The sequence below is a fragment of the Poecilia formosa genome, unplaced genomic scaffold (assembly GCF_000485575.1).
Source record: "Poecilia formosa unplaced genomic scaffold, Poecilia_formosa-5.1.2 Scaffold323, whole genome shotgun sequence".
Taxonomy (NCBI): domain Eukaryota; kingdom Metazoa; phylum Chordata; class Actinopteri; order Cyprinodontiformes; family Poeciliidae; genus Poecilia; species Poecilia formosa.
The window spans coordinates 76,795-92,008 of NW_006800262.1; the positions used below are offsets into that span (position 1 = coordinate 76,795).

The 15,214-nt window shown below is 38.5% G+C and overlaps 1 protein-coding gene across 1 annotated transcript in view; it reads right to left on the reverse strand.

The window, feature by feature from the left end:
• slc13a1 (solute carrier family 13 member 1) overlaps window positions 1-15,214 on the reverse strand; it is a 59,000-nt gene that overhangs the window by 15,095 nt on the left and 28,691 nt on the right. The window contains exons 10-13 of the mRNA XM_007573271.2: window positions 11,675-11,773; window positions 11,441-11,542; window positions 8,606-8,697; window positions 2,280-2,374 (exon numbers count right to left, since the gene is read on the reverse strand). Coding sequence (XP_007573333.1) covers window positions 2,280-2,374; window positions 8,606-8,697; window positions 11,441-11,542; window positions 11,675-11,773 — 388 coding nt within the window. The remainder of the gene's footprint in view (window positions 1-2,279; window positions 2,375-8,605; window positions 8,698-11,440; window positions 11,543-11,674; window positions 11,774-15,214) is intronic.

The following is a 15,214-nucleotide window of genomic DNA, read 5'->3' on the forward strand; positions in this document are numbered from 1 at the left end:
CACAGAGACAGACTCACATGACTACACAGAAACTCAAAAATAAACACACAGAAACACGGAACATGACAGTGAGAATCACAAGCAAAACTTTGAGTCACAAACAAAAACTTGGAATAGCAAGAAAATATTTCTGACATGCGCAAATAAGTTTGTTTTGCAAAAATAATGTTTTCACTTCATGAGACAAAAATGTGTGATTTTAATTTTTAAAAAAGTTTTTTTTAAGCTAAACTCAGTAGGCTTTTCTCATGGTGACATGCATTAGCAACAAAATTTTTCATTTATTTATTTGTTTTTATTTTTTCTGCAGTTCCACGTTAAAGTTTGATGCAGCTCTGCTTTCCTGAATGGACCATCTTCATCTCCACTGCAGTAGGAAACAGGCAGCTCTTTTTTATAGATTACAGTACACTAAAAGGTTGCATTGTGCCCTTGTTTATATTTTTAATAGTGTAATTCTGTAAAGACTAAATATGTCTGGTGGTCTAGCTCTGATTTACATATCTTGTTAAATTGCGGGTTTGAATATTGCAATACTTTCCTATAACAAAATAGACCTGCAGAAAGAAATTACTAATAAAATATCTTACATATGCATAGTTGTATGCTCTATATAGAGATTTTCCTTAACTTTGATTGTACATCTCACAATTTTGTAATTTATCATTGTTTATTAAACTCTGAAAGCTGTGTGGCTTTGTTAATATTCTGTCTTAGAATGCGGTTAGATGTGCCCTTTTTTTTTGAGCACCTGCCCCTTTAGTGGTCTCTGCACGGCCCTGGTTCGACTAATACAATTTACAGTCTACAGTGAACTCACACATTGTGAATAATGTCAGAGTTGCTACCTATAAAATCAGTTGGTCTTGTAAAGTTTTTAGCAGGTTGCCCAAGTCAACCTACTATATAATCCACTGGGGCAACATTCCGTATAATCTTCCATACACCATACTCAACGGTCATGAACCCAACTTTTCCAGTTCTCATCAAATGTGATGAAGACTTGGATCCATGAAATCACTCCCATTTGGGCCCCACCTAGGCCTGGGACGGGGGCCCACCGCCCCCCAGCCCCTCCTGAAGCCCCACCCAGCGCAGCTACAGATGGCAAGTAAAAGAGTAGACTTTTCTCATCCAGCACATTTGCGAAATTTTCGCTTGTAAACAAGATATATAGAATCAGCTGATGAATGTTATACAGGTAAAAAAAAATTACTTTTCCTAAAACTGCAGTAGAATTTTAACTTTGGTTAAATTAATTTAACCAAAGTTAAATTACAGGATGATCGGATGATCGTTGGACGTTCATGTCATAAGGCAGAAAATCAGGGCAAGAAATTGTGTAGTGTGATCTGGGCTTAAGGTAGTCGGATATGCCCATCTTCTCTATCTAAATCTATTGATTATTCAAAGGCAATATAGTATACAGACTTCATAATCTGTACTCTTTTGGTTGAATGTAGTTTTTATTTCCACTTTGGCTTTATGTTGTTTAGTTTTTATTCAAGTGCATTTTTTATTAATGGAGACTGAGAGTCCATTTTATTTTATTTTTTTGTTTTGTTTATATTCAAAAGAACCCTAAAAACTGGAACTGGTAAAGTGTTTTGTTTTTTTCATTTGGAAGGATATTGCTTGCATTTCAATCTGGAGAAACGCACACAGAGAAAACGCCATCAGTTAGAAAAATTTGTTAGACTGCATTCTTGTTCATTAATTATTGTTTCAACTATGTTTTGCGCAATTCTGTGCGTTTCGGTTCCATTATCTGTAAAAAAAAAGGTGACTCAAAGACCGACTGACTAGCAGAGCAGGAGTTTAAATTGGCTAATCAACCACCACTGAGTTCAGGGGAGAGCTTGTTAATAACCGCAAAATAAATATCAAGCCTGAAAACCTAATATCGTAACGTACTGAATGTTATGTTTTTAACGATCTCTGCTCAGCTTGTAATGTCTGCGCATATGCATCAGTCAAGGTGCAGAAGTGACAATTATATACTGTCGAAATGACAGATGGGCAAATCTTTGTCGTTTAAAAAAAAAACAATGGTCAAATAAGGAAAATATTCCGTTAATGCTACCCCTGCTCAGAACACTCCTGAGCTCAGCTAAACGAACTGAATAACATTATACCCTTTTTGACTAAAGTCAATGATTAATTTATAATTATGGTGAGTATTAGTAAATTGAGTATGCTGAGGTATCATTGGCATTTATTGTTCCAGAGGAACAATAAATGCATGAGGCATTTTTTTCACTCAAAAAGGTAAACACAACCTTTGCTCCTTCGGCAAGTGCAAATCCTCCACCAACCAGCAGGGCAACCTTCCATGGCATCAAGGCTTGAAATTCCTCCCAGGAGATCATGGCCTCTGTATCAGCAGAGAAAAATTTTGTTATATTTTTATGTAAAATGCACAAAATATTACATAAACGGTTAACGGTCCTAAACAAATAGACATTACCATCAAGAATGGAATTTATGTGCTTATTAATACTCTTCACAGAGTTTGATTTAATTTTTGTTTTGCAACCTGTGTTTTAAACATGTGTTTGGAAGTCCCATCTATATAATTACCACATTTAAATCGTGGAAGGCTTTGCGTATCCCTGTGATCATGTGGAGTACACAGACAAAGGCAGCTTGTGCATGCTGATTCCAGAAGTTATTATTGGGAGGCAGAATGTCCCTTTGCTGGCAGGAAAAGAGTGGAAATTGGTGTGTGAAACTGAGCTTTACCAACTGTCAGTGGAGTGGGCTTGAGAACCTGCCCCTTTTGTCCTTGATGCCCTTTGAGTTTTTTTTTTTCCTGTGTGCCAGGAGCCCGCCTGTGTCCCTCAACAATAGTGTTTAGGTAAATATAATAATTTAGTAGGCATCCCTCAGTCTAATAATGACTTGGTCTCATGCTGAGGATTCTCAGTTCCTCTGCCTCCATGTTGTTAAGACACTGGGCACATGGTGAGGAGGAGGGGGATGGATCTGGGCCCTCTAACGGTCAAATTATGGACAAGGATATTTATTTTCAACATACATTGTTTGTGAATAAAAACAGGTCAGATGTTGAAGTTAGAAAAACTGTCTATTTATTTTTCGTAATTAATTGTCCTCGTAATAGCGGAAAGTCCCTCCTCTCTCCTAAACACAGAAATGGTTCAGCTGCAGAGAAAACTTCCCCAGTGCTGGACTAAATGCCCGGTTCGCTACTGACAGCCTGAATTGGTCCCACTGTGTGGGCCGGAACCAGATATCCTGATATAGAGAAATGGTACCGCGACTGTCACCGCAACGCACCACAGAGCCTCAGTACCACCTGCTCACTGTTCGCTCTCTGCTTCACCTTAACCTAATGTTACTACCAGGCGGTTCTCACCACTGCTGACGGGATCTGGGCTGGAGGTGAGCAACTGTGAATAGAAGTTACTGCAGAAGCTCATCTGCTAAAGAAAGATTCAGCTCATAGCATTTGGAATTCACAAAATATCACATAAACATCAGCAAAAATACTTTACCAACTATTTGGACCACAGCAACAAACATGCCACAATTAAATAAATCAAGATGTCCCAAAAGCAGGGCAGACTGGCATAGGGGCTATCGGGGGATTACAGGTTGATTCCAGAGATGCGCAGCGGCTCGCTGTTCATGCAGGGCCAGGCCAAAGTAATATGGGGCCTTAGACAGAATCATGATTTAGGCTCCCCAAGCCCCTTCTACTAAGAACCTCAGCATCACTAACAGTGTTTAAATATAGATTTAGTGAAATCCATGACAAGAAACCCATAAACTGGCTGAGTTTAAAATCAATAATTGATTATTGGTTATTATTTGCTGTAACAAACTCAGCTCTTACACGTAGATTACACCATATTATAGCCATGGTAACACAACGAACTATCCAGATGATTCTTTGCACTTTTACAAAGTAAACTTCCTAACTAAATCTTAAATGTACAATTTATTTTTTTTATTTTTTTTCTCTGCTGAATGCATTAAATAAAATTTAATAACACTGACATTCTTAATAAAAAAATGCCACAGGTTTATATCTAAGGTTTCTTTTACAATTCAACCATTTATTCAGCCTCTGAATGTCTGGAGGGGCCTTACCAGCAGCTACTGAGTTTTCTTTGCCTTGATATCTGTAAGGATTTGGTTATCTCAGTGTTAATTAGTTCCTGTGTTGTCATGTCTTCCCCTTGATTGCTGCCACTTGTCCCTTGTTTCCCCTGATTACCTTCCCTGTGTATTTAAACCCACCTGTGTCTCTAGTTCGCTGTTGGGTCCTTGTTGAATGCTGTCAAATTTCCAATGTCCATTTGTGTGTACCACCAATTGCTACCAGCAATTGAGCTCCTAGCCTCTCTGCTCACTTGTGCTGCCTGGACTTTGCGTACTGAGAATCATCATTAAAATGATAATTTTTCATCAACAAACTTGGTCCACTACGTCTATCCTCACCACCACAAAACTCCATTTCATGACAGAAGGACCAGACCTGACAGAGGTGATGTTATGCTTCAGGTGAAGGACCGGACAGCAAAAGGAAAGAAAAGAAACTAACAATATGGACCCAGCAGACTTTGAACACCTCAGATGGACTGTCAAAGAATTAATTGATACAGTGGCTCACCCTGCTCCACCAACATACAACTTGATGTAGCCACCAACTGTATCATCACTCTGTGGGACTGGTCTCCTCGTCTCCCCAGCTCTGTTAACAGAGCTCATGGAGGAGGCGGAGTGGCACTGCCAAGCAGCTCTTGCTGTTGCATTCTGCGAAACATGGATATTCCCATCTTCCGCTCTCAGTCATCCTCCACCGGACCTTCCCCAGCCACTGCAGCCCACCAGACCTTCCACGGCAGGTCCCACCCTGACCATGCTGATTTGTTTTGGACTGTTTGTTTTATTTCCTTGTGTTCTCCATTTGAACTGGCCCCCTGTCCGGTGCCACTCTGTTTGGGTTGTTTTTGATTTTCTTTGGACTCTGGAGTAAATGACAAACTGAAAGCCGCCAGGAGGATGAGACCAGCATGTCCTCTGATCACTAAGATCCAAAATGTTTGTAAATTTATTAAAGAAAAGAAACTCAACAAAACTTGTTCGAATTAATGACCCAACAAAACTAATAATCTCAATAAATATTTTTTCAACAAGGTGTTGAGCAATTCTGCGCGTTTCGGTTCCATTACCTAAATAAAAAAAGCCAACTCAAAGACCGACTAACAGGAATTTAAGTTAACTAAATTAGCTAATCAACCACTGCTGTGTTCAGGGGAGTGCTTATTAATAATTAAAAAATAAATATCATGCCTGAAAATCTAATATTGTAATGAACAGAATGTTATGTTTTTAACGTAATATCTGTTCAGCTTGTGGAGGGCAGGTGGTTGCCACAGCAACAGAGTGCTTAAACGACACAGAGAAAGAGAGCAAAAATGTACGAGTGGTTTTGAGTTGATCACCTGTTTGAGTTATTTTACCTTTATTTACCTTTGCTGTGGCTCATCACAGCTGCTGTAGTTTCTGAAAATTCAATATACGACAAACTTGGGCCAATTACCTAATTCGTCTGTGAGTATATGTCAATCACAACAAAAATAGGACAAATATATTTCATTAATTAAAAAACAAATTACTTCTATCACAATAATTATGTGAAATTAAATTAATTGTCTAATATTTTTTAAAACAAAAACGTGCTCTCTGGCATTTTGTTTCAAGCACAGTCTGAAAGGCTTTTCCTCTATCAAACATGCTATTGATTTTCATCTCTTTATTAAGTGGAAATATTGATGTTGATACTTTCTCCAAAATTACTATCTTTTTCAATCATTATATCTCCACTGTTGAAAATGAGGAGCTGACATTCACAAATGATATTGACATGAAATCCAGTCTAACATCTGGTTTGAGATGATTCCTCTGGAACCTGTTGAAGAAAAATATCCTCTTTGGTTCCTCCTATCCAGTCATAGCATAGTTACTTTGAAAAAGTAACTTGGATCATTTGATTGGTAAAGTAGCTAAGTTACATTAAAAGTAACTTTTGTAGTTACTTTCAGCAGCTGCTAACAACAACGCTCCACCACCTGTGACAATGACATTGATCTTTGCCAAAACTTAATTGCGAGTTATTTTATAATGGTAACATCAACAATGTTTCTCCACTTATATGGTTGAACTGAAGGTTCAACCATATAAGTAACCTAATGTTACAACAGTAACCTAATGGTACTGTTGTAACCTAATGGTTACAACAGTACAAAAAAACTTTAGTAATTTGTGTGTGTTTTTGTGTGTTCCAGTATTGTCTGTAGGATTTTAGGCCCCTCTCTTCCCCCCGCCCCAGCCTCCAGGTTCTGTCTTACGGCTCTGCGTTTGGTGTCACAGCGCACAGAGCTCCTCCTGCCGCTCCACAACTCTGATGTCCTTCTGCACAGATTTGTGACACTTATCTTAATATTAATAATTATAATGGCGTTTAGTTGCGCAACTCTACGGACTCATTCATTCATGGCTGTTTAAACGTTTATTGAACTTTTCATATTAGTCTCAATGTTTGCAGTTTTCTGGAGCGCAACGTGAAGCTCGACGTCATTCAGAGGTTATATATTAACTTGATATAAACAAAGACACAGTGGGACGGATCATCTGGGAAATGATGGACAATTAGAGTCTGACTAAACCTAACTGGATGTCAGACAAATTCTGGGGTTTATGCCTCCTTATTTCCAAGCCCAAAAACCGCAACCCGCGACTCATTACATCTGCAAGCGACTTTAGAAAAAAAAAAAAAACAAAAAAACAACAAGCTCAAAGCTGCTTATAATAATCGGACTTGGCGACAGAAACTCTAAATAGTTCCTGTTTTTCCAGCAACAAAATGCGCATCTCCCTCTTCCCTCTATCGTTTCTGTTTCTGTCGCTGCTGATTAGTGTCGCAGAAACAGTGGTCACTCCCCAAGACGTGTAGAGGAAATAAAATTAAATTACAAAAGAAAATAGTAACGCAAAGTGATTTTGATAAGTAACTGTAGCCTGACTACTGGATTTGAAATAGAAACGCGTTAGATTACTCGTTACTGAAAAAAGTGGTCTAACGTCAGACTGCTCCTATCAGTCTGAAAATTCTCATATTGAGGTCATCAAACCAAAGTTCAGATCTATCATAACTGATTGATACCTGTCGACCTCAGGTTTGCAACTAGTTTCTGACTATGAGAAACAAATAAGCTCCTCCTCGTGTCAGAATCTCACTGAGGAGATTTTTGGGTTTTCTATCACATTAATATGTCTACTATAACTGACGGATATTTGCATATAAAATAAGTCACTAGAGTTTCATTTTCAATTTTTATATCTTCATGTCATGAAGTAGATCTCAGCCAGCTGGTGAGAGAAAAAGTAGATCTTGGTCTCAAAAAGTTTGGGCACCCGTGTTGAACAGTGTTTTAAGATTTTGTTCAATGTGCCCCTTTTTAACTTTTAGCCCCTGCCCCTCCAAAGGTCTCTGCACGGCCTGCCGCCCCTGGACTCCAGAGCAGTGGAGGCATGCTCTCTGTGGTGATAAATTTTGCTTCTTCATCTGGCAATCTGATGGACAAGTCTGGGTTTGGCAAAATTGCCAAACCCAGAATGGCACTTGTCTTTCCATTATGCCAATTGTAAAGTTTTTTGGAGGGGGGATTATGGTGTGGGGTCGTTTTTCAGGAGCTGGACTTGGCCCCTTAGTTCCAGTGAAAGGAACTCTGAATGCTTCAACATACCAAGACATTTTGGACAATTTCATGCTCCCAAACTTGTGAGAACAGTTTGGAGCTGTCCCTTTCCTCTTCCAACATGACTGTGCCCAGAGCACAAAGCAAGGTCCATAAAGACATGGATAGCAGAGCCTGGTGTGGATGAACTTGACTGGTCTGTACATAATCCTGACCTCAACCCAATAGAACACCTTTGGCATGAATTAGAGTGGAGACTGAGAACTAGGCCTTCTCATTCAACTTCAGTATGTGACCTCACAAGTGTGCTTCTGGAAGAATGGTTAAAAATCCCCATAAACGAACTCCTAAATGTTGTAGACGGCCTTCCCAGAAGGGTTGAAGCTGTTCTATCTGCAAAGAGTGGATCAACATCATATTGAACCCCATGGGTTAGGAATGGGATGTCACTTAAGCTTTTATGTGAGTCAAGGCAGATGAGCGAATACTTTTGGCAATATAGTGTATCTATTAGCTACAATCTAACAGTTTGTCATATAAGTGAATCATATTTTTCTCGTTTAAACAATATTCTGGCATGCAGGAAAGTCAGAATATGGATTGTAAAGTTTTGTATTAAAGTCAGCACAAGTTTGAGATTAATTAACGCTTATGCTCTATGTTAATTTTGGTTACTTTTTATTTGATCCTTGGTAGATTTTAACAGAGGTACATCAGCTTGTACTTCACAGAAGCAGCTTGACTTTTCTTTTGGAAGATCATTTAAGTAGAATTCCCAACCATGACTAAGTCAGCAGCTATTTATTTAAATATGTTCCAAAAAGATTATTATATTTGCACAGTCTCTTCATTAAATTTTCAACAATATATGCTATTACCATATTTCTTGTCAGGTCCATGGGCAGGGATGATAAAAAACAAGAAACCCAGCAGCAGGGCCACAGTAGCATCCGTGATATAGCCTGAGTGACTGTAAAAGTGAAGAAGAAATAAATTAATTTTGATGTAAATTCTCATTCATCCAGGATATGATAACATTATAAGTGTTTCAGACCACTAAACTTATTTTTTGTTTCTAGAACACATTCACCTGTTACCTCTTAAATTCTGAGCATGGTTGGACAAACAGATTAAAAAGTTGCAATTAGAACAGTCACACTGAGAGGGTCTTTAAAGTTATGTAATATATAAGGGTTAACGAGAAGTGGTCAAGATCTCTTGATCAACTCTAATCAGTCCCACGAAAATTAAATCCGTTTCAAATTCTGGTTGCCCTTTATGAGGGTATCACACTGTTATAGCACCACCAGCCAAATTTTTCCTAACATCTCACACTTCACATGCACCAATATGAAAGTGGAAGCATAAAAGCATTTTTTTTTAATTACACTATTTTCAAAACAGAATCACAAGGATTGCCAATGAAGCACCTTTGTTTTTCTTTAATTTTTCCAGGTTTACCTTCGTCTTCTTTGCAGTTACATATTCAAGGAATCAAGGATTAAAAGATTTTTATTGTCATACTATTTCACAATTGCTTGCTTGTGGTACAAAATTCAAACTCAGGTCCCAGACCAAGAATTCAAATGAATAAGTAATGGAGTACTCTATACTACATACAGTATGTGTGTAAATAAATTAATTAATTTAAAAAAGTAAGCTTTAGCTGAATTAAGTGCAGTTTCAATTCAGCGGTCTGATGGCTGAAGGTTAGAAACTGTTTTTTGTGGACTTGCTCTGGATGCTCCTCAGTGTCCTGCCTGAAGGGAGCGGCATGAACAGTCTGTGTGCAGGATAGGTGGAATCCTTCATAATGTTGCACGCCCTCCTCCTGCATTGTGATATGTAGAGAACCATGGTAGATGGAAGGTTGCTCCCCCCAGTCCTCTGTGCGGCCTTAGCCACTCTCTGCAGAGCACTCCTCTCACTGGAAGACTCTGCGGTGATGCAGGTGCAGAGAACACTCTCCATCATACAGCAACAGAAGCTCCTCATTTCAAAGTCCAGCTCTCTGCAGCTTCCTGAGGAAGTAGAGACGCTGGTGGGCCTTCCCAACCAGATGGGAGGTATTAATACTCCAGGTGACGAGGTCACTGGATATATGCACACACAGGTACCTGTAGCTGGAGACCACCTCCAAAGCTGCTTCTCTGATGTACAGGGGATGAAGGAGGATCCTTGTCCCTTCTGAAATCCACCTCCATCTCCTTGGTCTTCTTCACATTGATGCAGAGGTTATTGTCTCTGCACCAGGTGTCCCACCTCCTCTCTGTAATTGGACTCATCACTGTTCGTGATGCATCCACTATTACTGTGTTGTCACCAAATCCAATTATATGCCAGTTGGGGAGTCTTGCCAAGGAGTCACACGTCAGCAGAGTGAAAAGGAGGGCTTTCAGCATGCAGCCTTGCAGCAAGCCTGTCCTGAGGATGATGGAGGAGGAGACGGTGTTGAGGATCCTTACAGTCTGAGGTTTGTTGGTCAGGAAGTCCAAAATCCAGTTCCCCAGTGTGGGATTTAGTCTAAGATAGGAGAGCTTCTGGACCCGGATCAGTGGGATGATGGTGTTGAAGAGTACATTTGACAGTGAAGTGTCCCTTGGGCATTGTGCATTCCTGTTGTAGTTTGTGATGCACTTGAATTCTTATCAGATCTGCTGGGGGTCATTGGTGGTGAAGGGACCTTGAGCTTTCTGGGCGTATGTGACTTTGGTCCTCACGATGCCAGTCAGTTCTTTCCTTGCCTCCCAGAGTGCTGATGCCTCACCTTCCTTATCGCAGGATCCACAGCTTTTCAAAAGAGCTCTCACTTCATGTCTCACCCCTGCATCTGACTGTGACAACAAATCATCTGACTGTGATGATTTGTCATCACAGTCAGATGTGGTGACCACAGTCACCACATCTGACTGTGGTGACCTGTATACCACAGTCAGATCTGGTAAAAGGTTACTTTCTTGGTGGTGGCAACTTCATCAGTATACTTGGAGATGAACCCCAGAACCAAAGAGGTGTACTCCAGGTCCATCTCTCCCTCATAAGAAGCCAGAACAAAGGCTGCATCCCTGGGCCACACAGTGACTGTCTTCTTCGTTGGCTTTATCTGTCTCACCAGCAGACGATATGCTGGTACCACCAGGATAGAAATGTGGTTGGAAAGGCCAAGATGGTGGCAAGGAAGAGCTCTGTATGCACTGTGAATGTTAGTGTACACACAGACCAGAATGTTGGTAAAAACCGAGCAGAGTGTCCATCAGTTTTATGTGATTAAATTCTCCCTCAACCACGTAAAATGCTTCCGGGTGCTTTATCTGCAGTGAGGTAATGGTGTCATACTGTTTCTTTGATGCTTTGTTGCCATTAACACCTGGTGGGATGAATTCAAGAGTCAGATGGGATGCGTACACAGGTGCAGTGTGAGCAGTCAAGTCACATCCATGATTTGTGAGCTGTGAATTATCAAACCTTGCACTGGTGCTGGACAGTTGGAGCTGAAGCTGAACACACTGACTGAAATTGCAGCATTTTCTCAGCTTTACTTCCAACAATGTTCACAAATGAAGATGCTGCTTGGTTGAGAGGTGAGATGTGATCAAGAAACAAGTAGCTGCCTTCTACTTACCAAGTCAAGGTATGACTGAACTGTTGATTTAATATACGTGTAAAAATATATAGAACATATGAATTAAGATATGCAAGTAAATGTGACTCACTGAGGGAAGAGAGAAGCCCAACCAGGCATGAAACCTGGAGATCTGGTTAACCACAACAACACCATCAGCAGGAAAACCATGCCAGTGAAGATCTCCTGAGGCCTGGATAGATAAAATCAATTATAACAGATTAAATAATGTGTAATTAACTACAAGGATTCTTTATGTAGCATGCCTTAGAAATACAAAAAATGTATACTGAATGAGTCTATGAATGAGTAACCAAATAATCACCTGATTGCTCCCAATGACTTGTATTCTTCCTCTATAACTTTTCTTGCTGCTTTCTCTTTCCCAGACTGCACTCCATTACACTGCCACAGGAACGTAAAGCTATGGAGACAGTGTGTAAATGTCTACTAGGAATTACAAAATGTAAGAAATAAGAGTGCTAGTTGAATCCCTAAAATGTACTTTAATTTCCAGGCTTAGAAAAAAACAAAGTTTTTCTTATTCAGTGTTATCTTTATTGTGTCATAACTGCCCTGCAAATTCTTGCTGTTCACAAAAATTAAAGAGAAACTAGAAGTCTTTCCCAAAATAATTGATGCAATTACACAGAAGGCTATTAATATTTGCAACTGTGTATTGCTTGTATATCACAGTCAGATCTTATTTCATCTGGCAACATATTGTTGTTTCCAATGAAATATCTATTATTACATTCTAAACCAGGGGTGTCAAACTCATTTTCATTTTGGGCCAAATCAAGATCATGAATCCTCTTAGAGGGCAGTTTGTGACAGAATGTAGTGATAAAACCTTGTTGAGAACCTGTTAAAATATCAATGAATATTTGAAATTGTCAGGTTGGGTTAGACCCAGGATGTAGGTGAAATAATGGTTTTAATAAAGACGACTCGACAGTCCAGAACTGGCAGCACGGCAAAGTTAGCAACAGCTAATACCGGTAGCAACAGATAAATGGACTAACATGCAAGCTAACACAATCCAGGACTAGGCAGTTCCACTGGAGAGTGTGGCAGGAGAAACAGGCGTGGCAGCTAATCACAAACAAAGACGAGGATCCGACAAGGAACACAGACAACAGGTGAGACTAAATACACTGGGAGGGTAATCACAGGAATGAGACACAGCTGGGATCAATCAACAGGGAGAACAGGACAGAAACTCACAGGGAAACAGGACTAAACACAGAAAATCTCAAAAATAAACACACAGAAACACGGAACATGACAGAAATTAAATAATATTATTGAATATATTTTCAGTTAAATTCTTCTTGTAATTTTTTAAACAATTAAAATCAGAGCATTTGTGGTACTAATTTGGAAATATTGGCAAAATATTGGAAATATTTTATTACCTGCTGTATAGATCATATTAAGGTTGAGGTAGCTGTTTGGTACCAACTATGCATTAGTGCAAAAAAGTGTGAGGATTTGTTGATTTTGCATGAATTTCTACAATAATTCTCAAGAAATTGGAGGGACTGATGGATATAATCTGGAAGTAAACAGATAAAAACTACATTGCTTTGATTGATAACATAATATTTAAGCACACTTAGTGTTAAGTCTAGAATCTAGAGGGCCACATAAAAAGCTATGGTGGGCCAGATTTGGCTCACAGGCCTTGAGTTTGACTTGTGTTCCAAACAGTGACTTTTCAGTAACACTTTATTTGAAGGGGTGTGCATAAGATTGTCATGACACTGTCATAAACATGACATAACACCTGTCATGAACATGAATAAGTCTTCATGAATATTTATGACTGTTTAATGCAAAGTTGACATTATTCAAAATTTCTTTGCTATGAATACTTGACATTAACCTAGGCAAAAATGTCTGTTATGACAATTTGATATTAACCTAGACAAAAATGTCTTCATTATGACAAGTCATAATAGTTGTTATCAACATGTAAAATGTTATGCATCTTTGTGTTTTATTACATTTCTACGTCATTATTTGTTCATTTTTAACAAGATCACTATAATTGTGTAATTAATATTTTCCATTAAAAAATTGTCGACATTGGACTAGTCAACCAATATTACAGACTAGTCCAATGCAACAAGTGTATAACACTGGACTAGTTAGAGATGTCATTAAGTGTTATTACACTGTCAAAAGGTTTAACACAGTATTAATATTTCCCCCTACCTGAAATAAAGTGGAACAAGTGGAATCAATGATAAAAATTTAATTAAGTTTTATTACAATATCAAATACTTTAATCAGTCATTAATAATTCCTCTATCGTCAAGTAAAGTGGAACAAGTAGCACCAGTTATGAAGACATCATTAAGTGTTATTAAAGTGTCAAATGCTATAATAACTGAGTCATTAATATTAACTCTTACCTCAAGAAAAGTGGAACATACTGTACAATTTATAACTACTATAATAGCTGTAGAACAAACCCTTTGTACACTGGAATAAAAAAAGGATTACTTGTTCTTCAAAACAGGGGGTTCAACATCTGGTCAGCATATTGTAACTCAGAAATAGTGATTAAAAACTAAAACAGAATTACTTATTCTTTTTAAAAAAGAAAAGGTCCTTGAACAGTCGTAACATTTTTTATTTGCTGTCATCATGTCAGCCATCTCCTTTCTTATAACCTTCCTGTGGTGCTCTGAAAACAGGGAAATCTTCTTGTCATTATTTTCTGGAAGCCACTCTTTCAAGGTGTCCAGAAATGTTCAGAAATTATAGCTGTTCTTGCAATGTGGTTAACGTTAATCATGGTGAAAGCCTTTCATGAATTCAAACTTGGAGAATCTCTTCTGGACATTCTCATAGTGGGTCATGACTCAGTAACTAAGTGGTCACTTAAAAAGTAACAATAAACAAAAAACAATATGATCTTAATTCAGCATTTATTTAAGTACCATTTCAAGAATGTCCCTTGCTGCACACTGTCAGAATGGTACAGTGGCAGACAAATATCTAGTTAACATGACTGGTTGTTCTAAAGTGCAATATAATTATTTCTTAGTACAAGCAGCATCATGACAAGAGCTGAACAAAATTATTCTGATCAAATATTTATTTGGCAGAAGTTTATACAGCCACAGTAACACTTTATTTGACAGGTTGCAAATAAGACTGACATAACACCTGTCATGAACATCAGAAAGTCTTCATGAATATTTATGAGTCTTGTCATAAAGCATCATTCGGTAAACATTTTTAATACAAAGTTGGCATTATTCAAAATGTCTTCATAATGACAACTTGACATTAACCAAGAAATCATGATCTGTCATAAATTTGTTATAAAAGTATTACTGATTGAATTTTAAAAATTATGTAGCTTCATCTGGTAATATTATATTGCTCTGCCATTGTTTATTAGATCAATTCCTAATTGATCTAATAAACAACATTAGATCAGTAAACAAATTAGATAAATTTCTAATTGATCTAATTGATCTGAAGTTTTGCAGCAAGATGTCTACAAAGCACTTATGAACTTTGGATTTGAAACATTATTTAAGGCTGTTTTAAGTAGTGCAATACACCATCTCCACCAGTGAGAGGCAGCAGTGGACGAACAGGCGTCCAGTGTGTGGGTGAAGAAGAAATCTTCCATATTGTGGGGCCCATAGACATAATATAAGGATAGACCCTCATGGACCGCTCTCGCCTATTGTCGCTGACGAGATTTAGGGCGGCCATCTTGGAGCGGTACTCCACTCCACTCAACGTTATGTGTTTAGCAGCACAATGACGTATCAGCGGATTTAATCGATCATAACACACTTTTTTGTTACTGTAAACCATATTCAAACATCTATCAAAG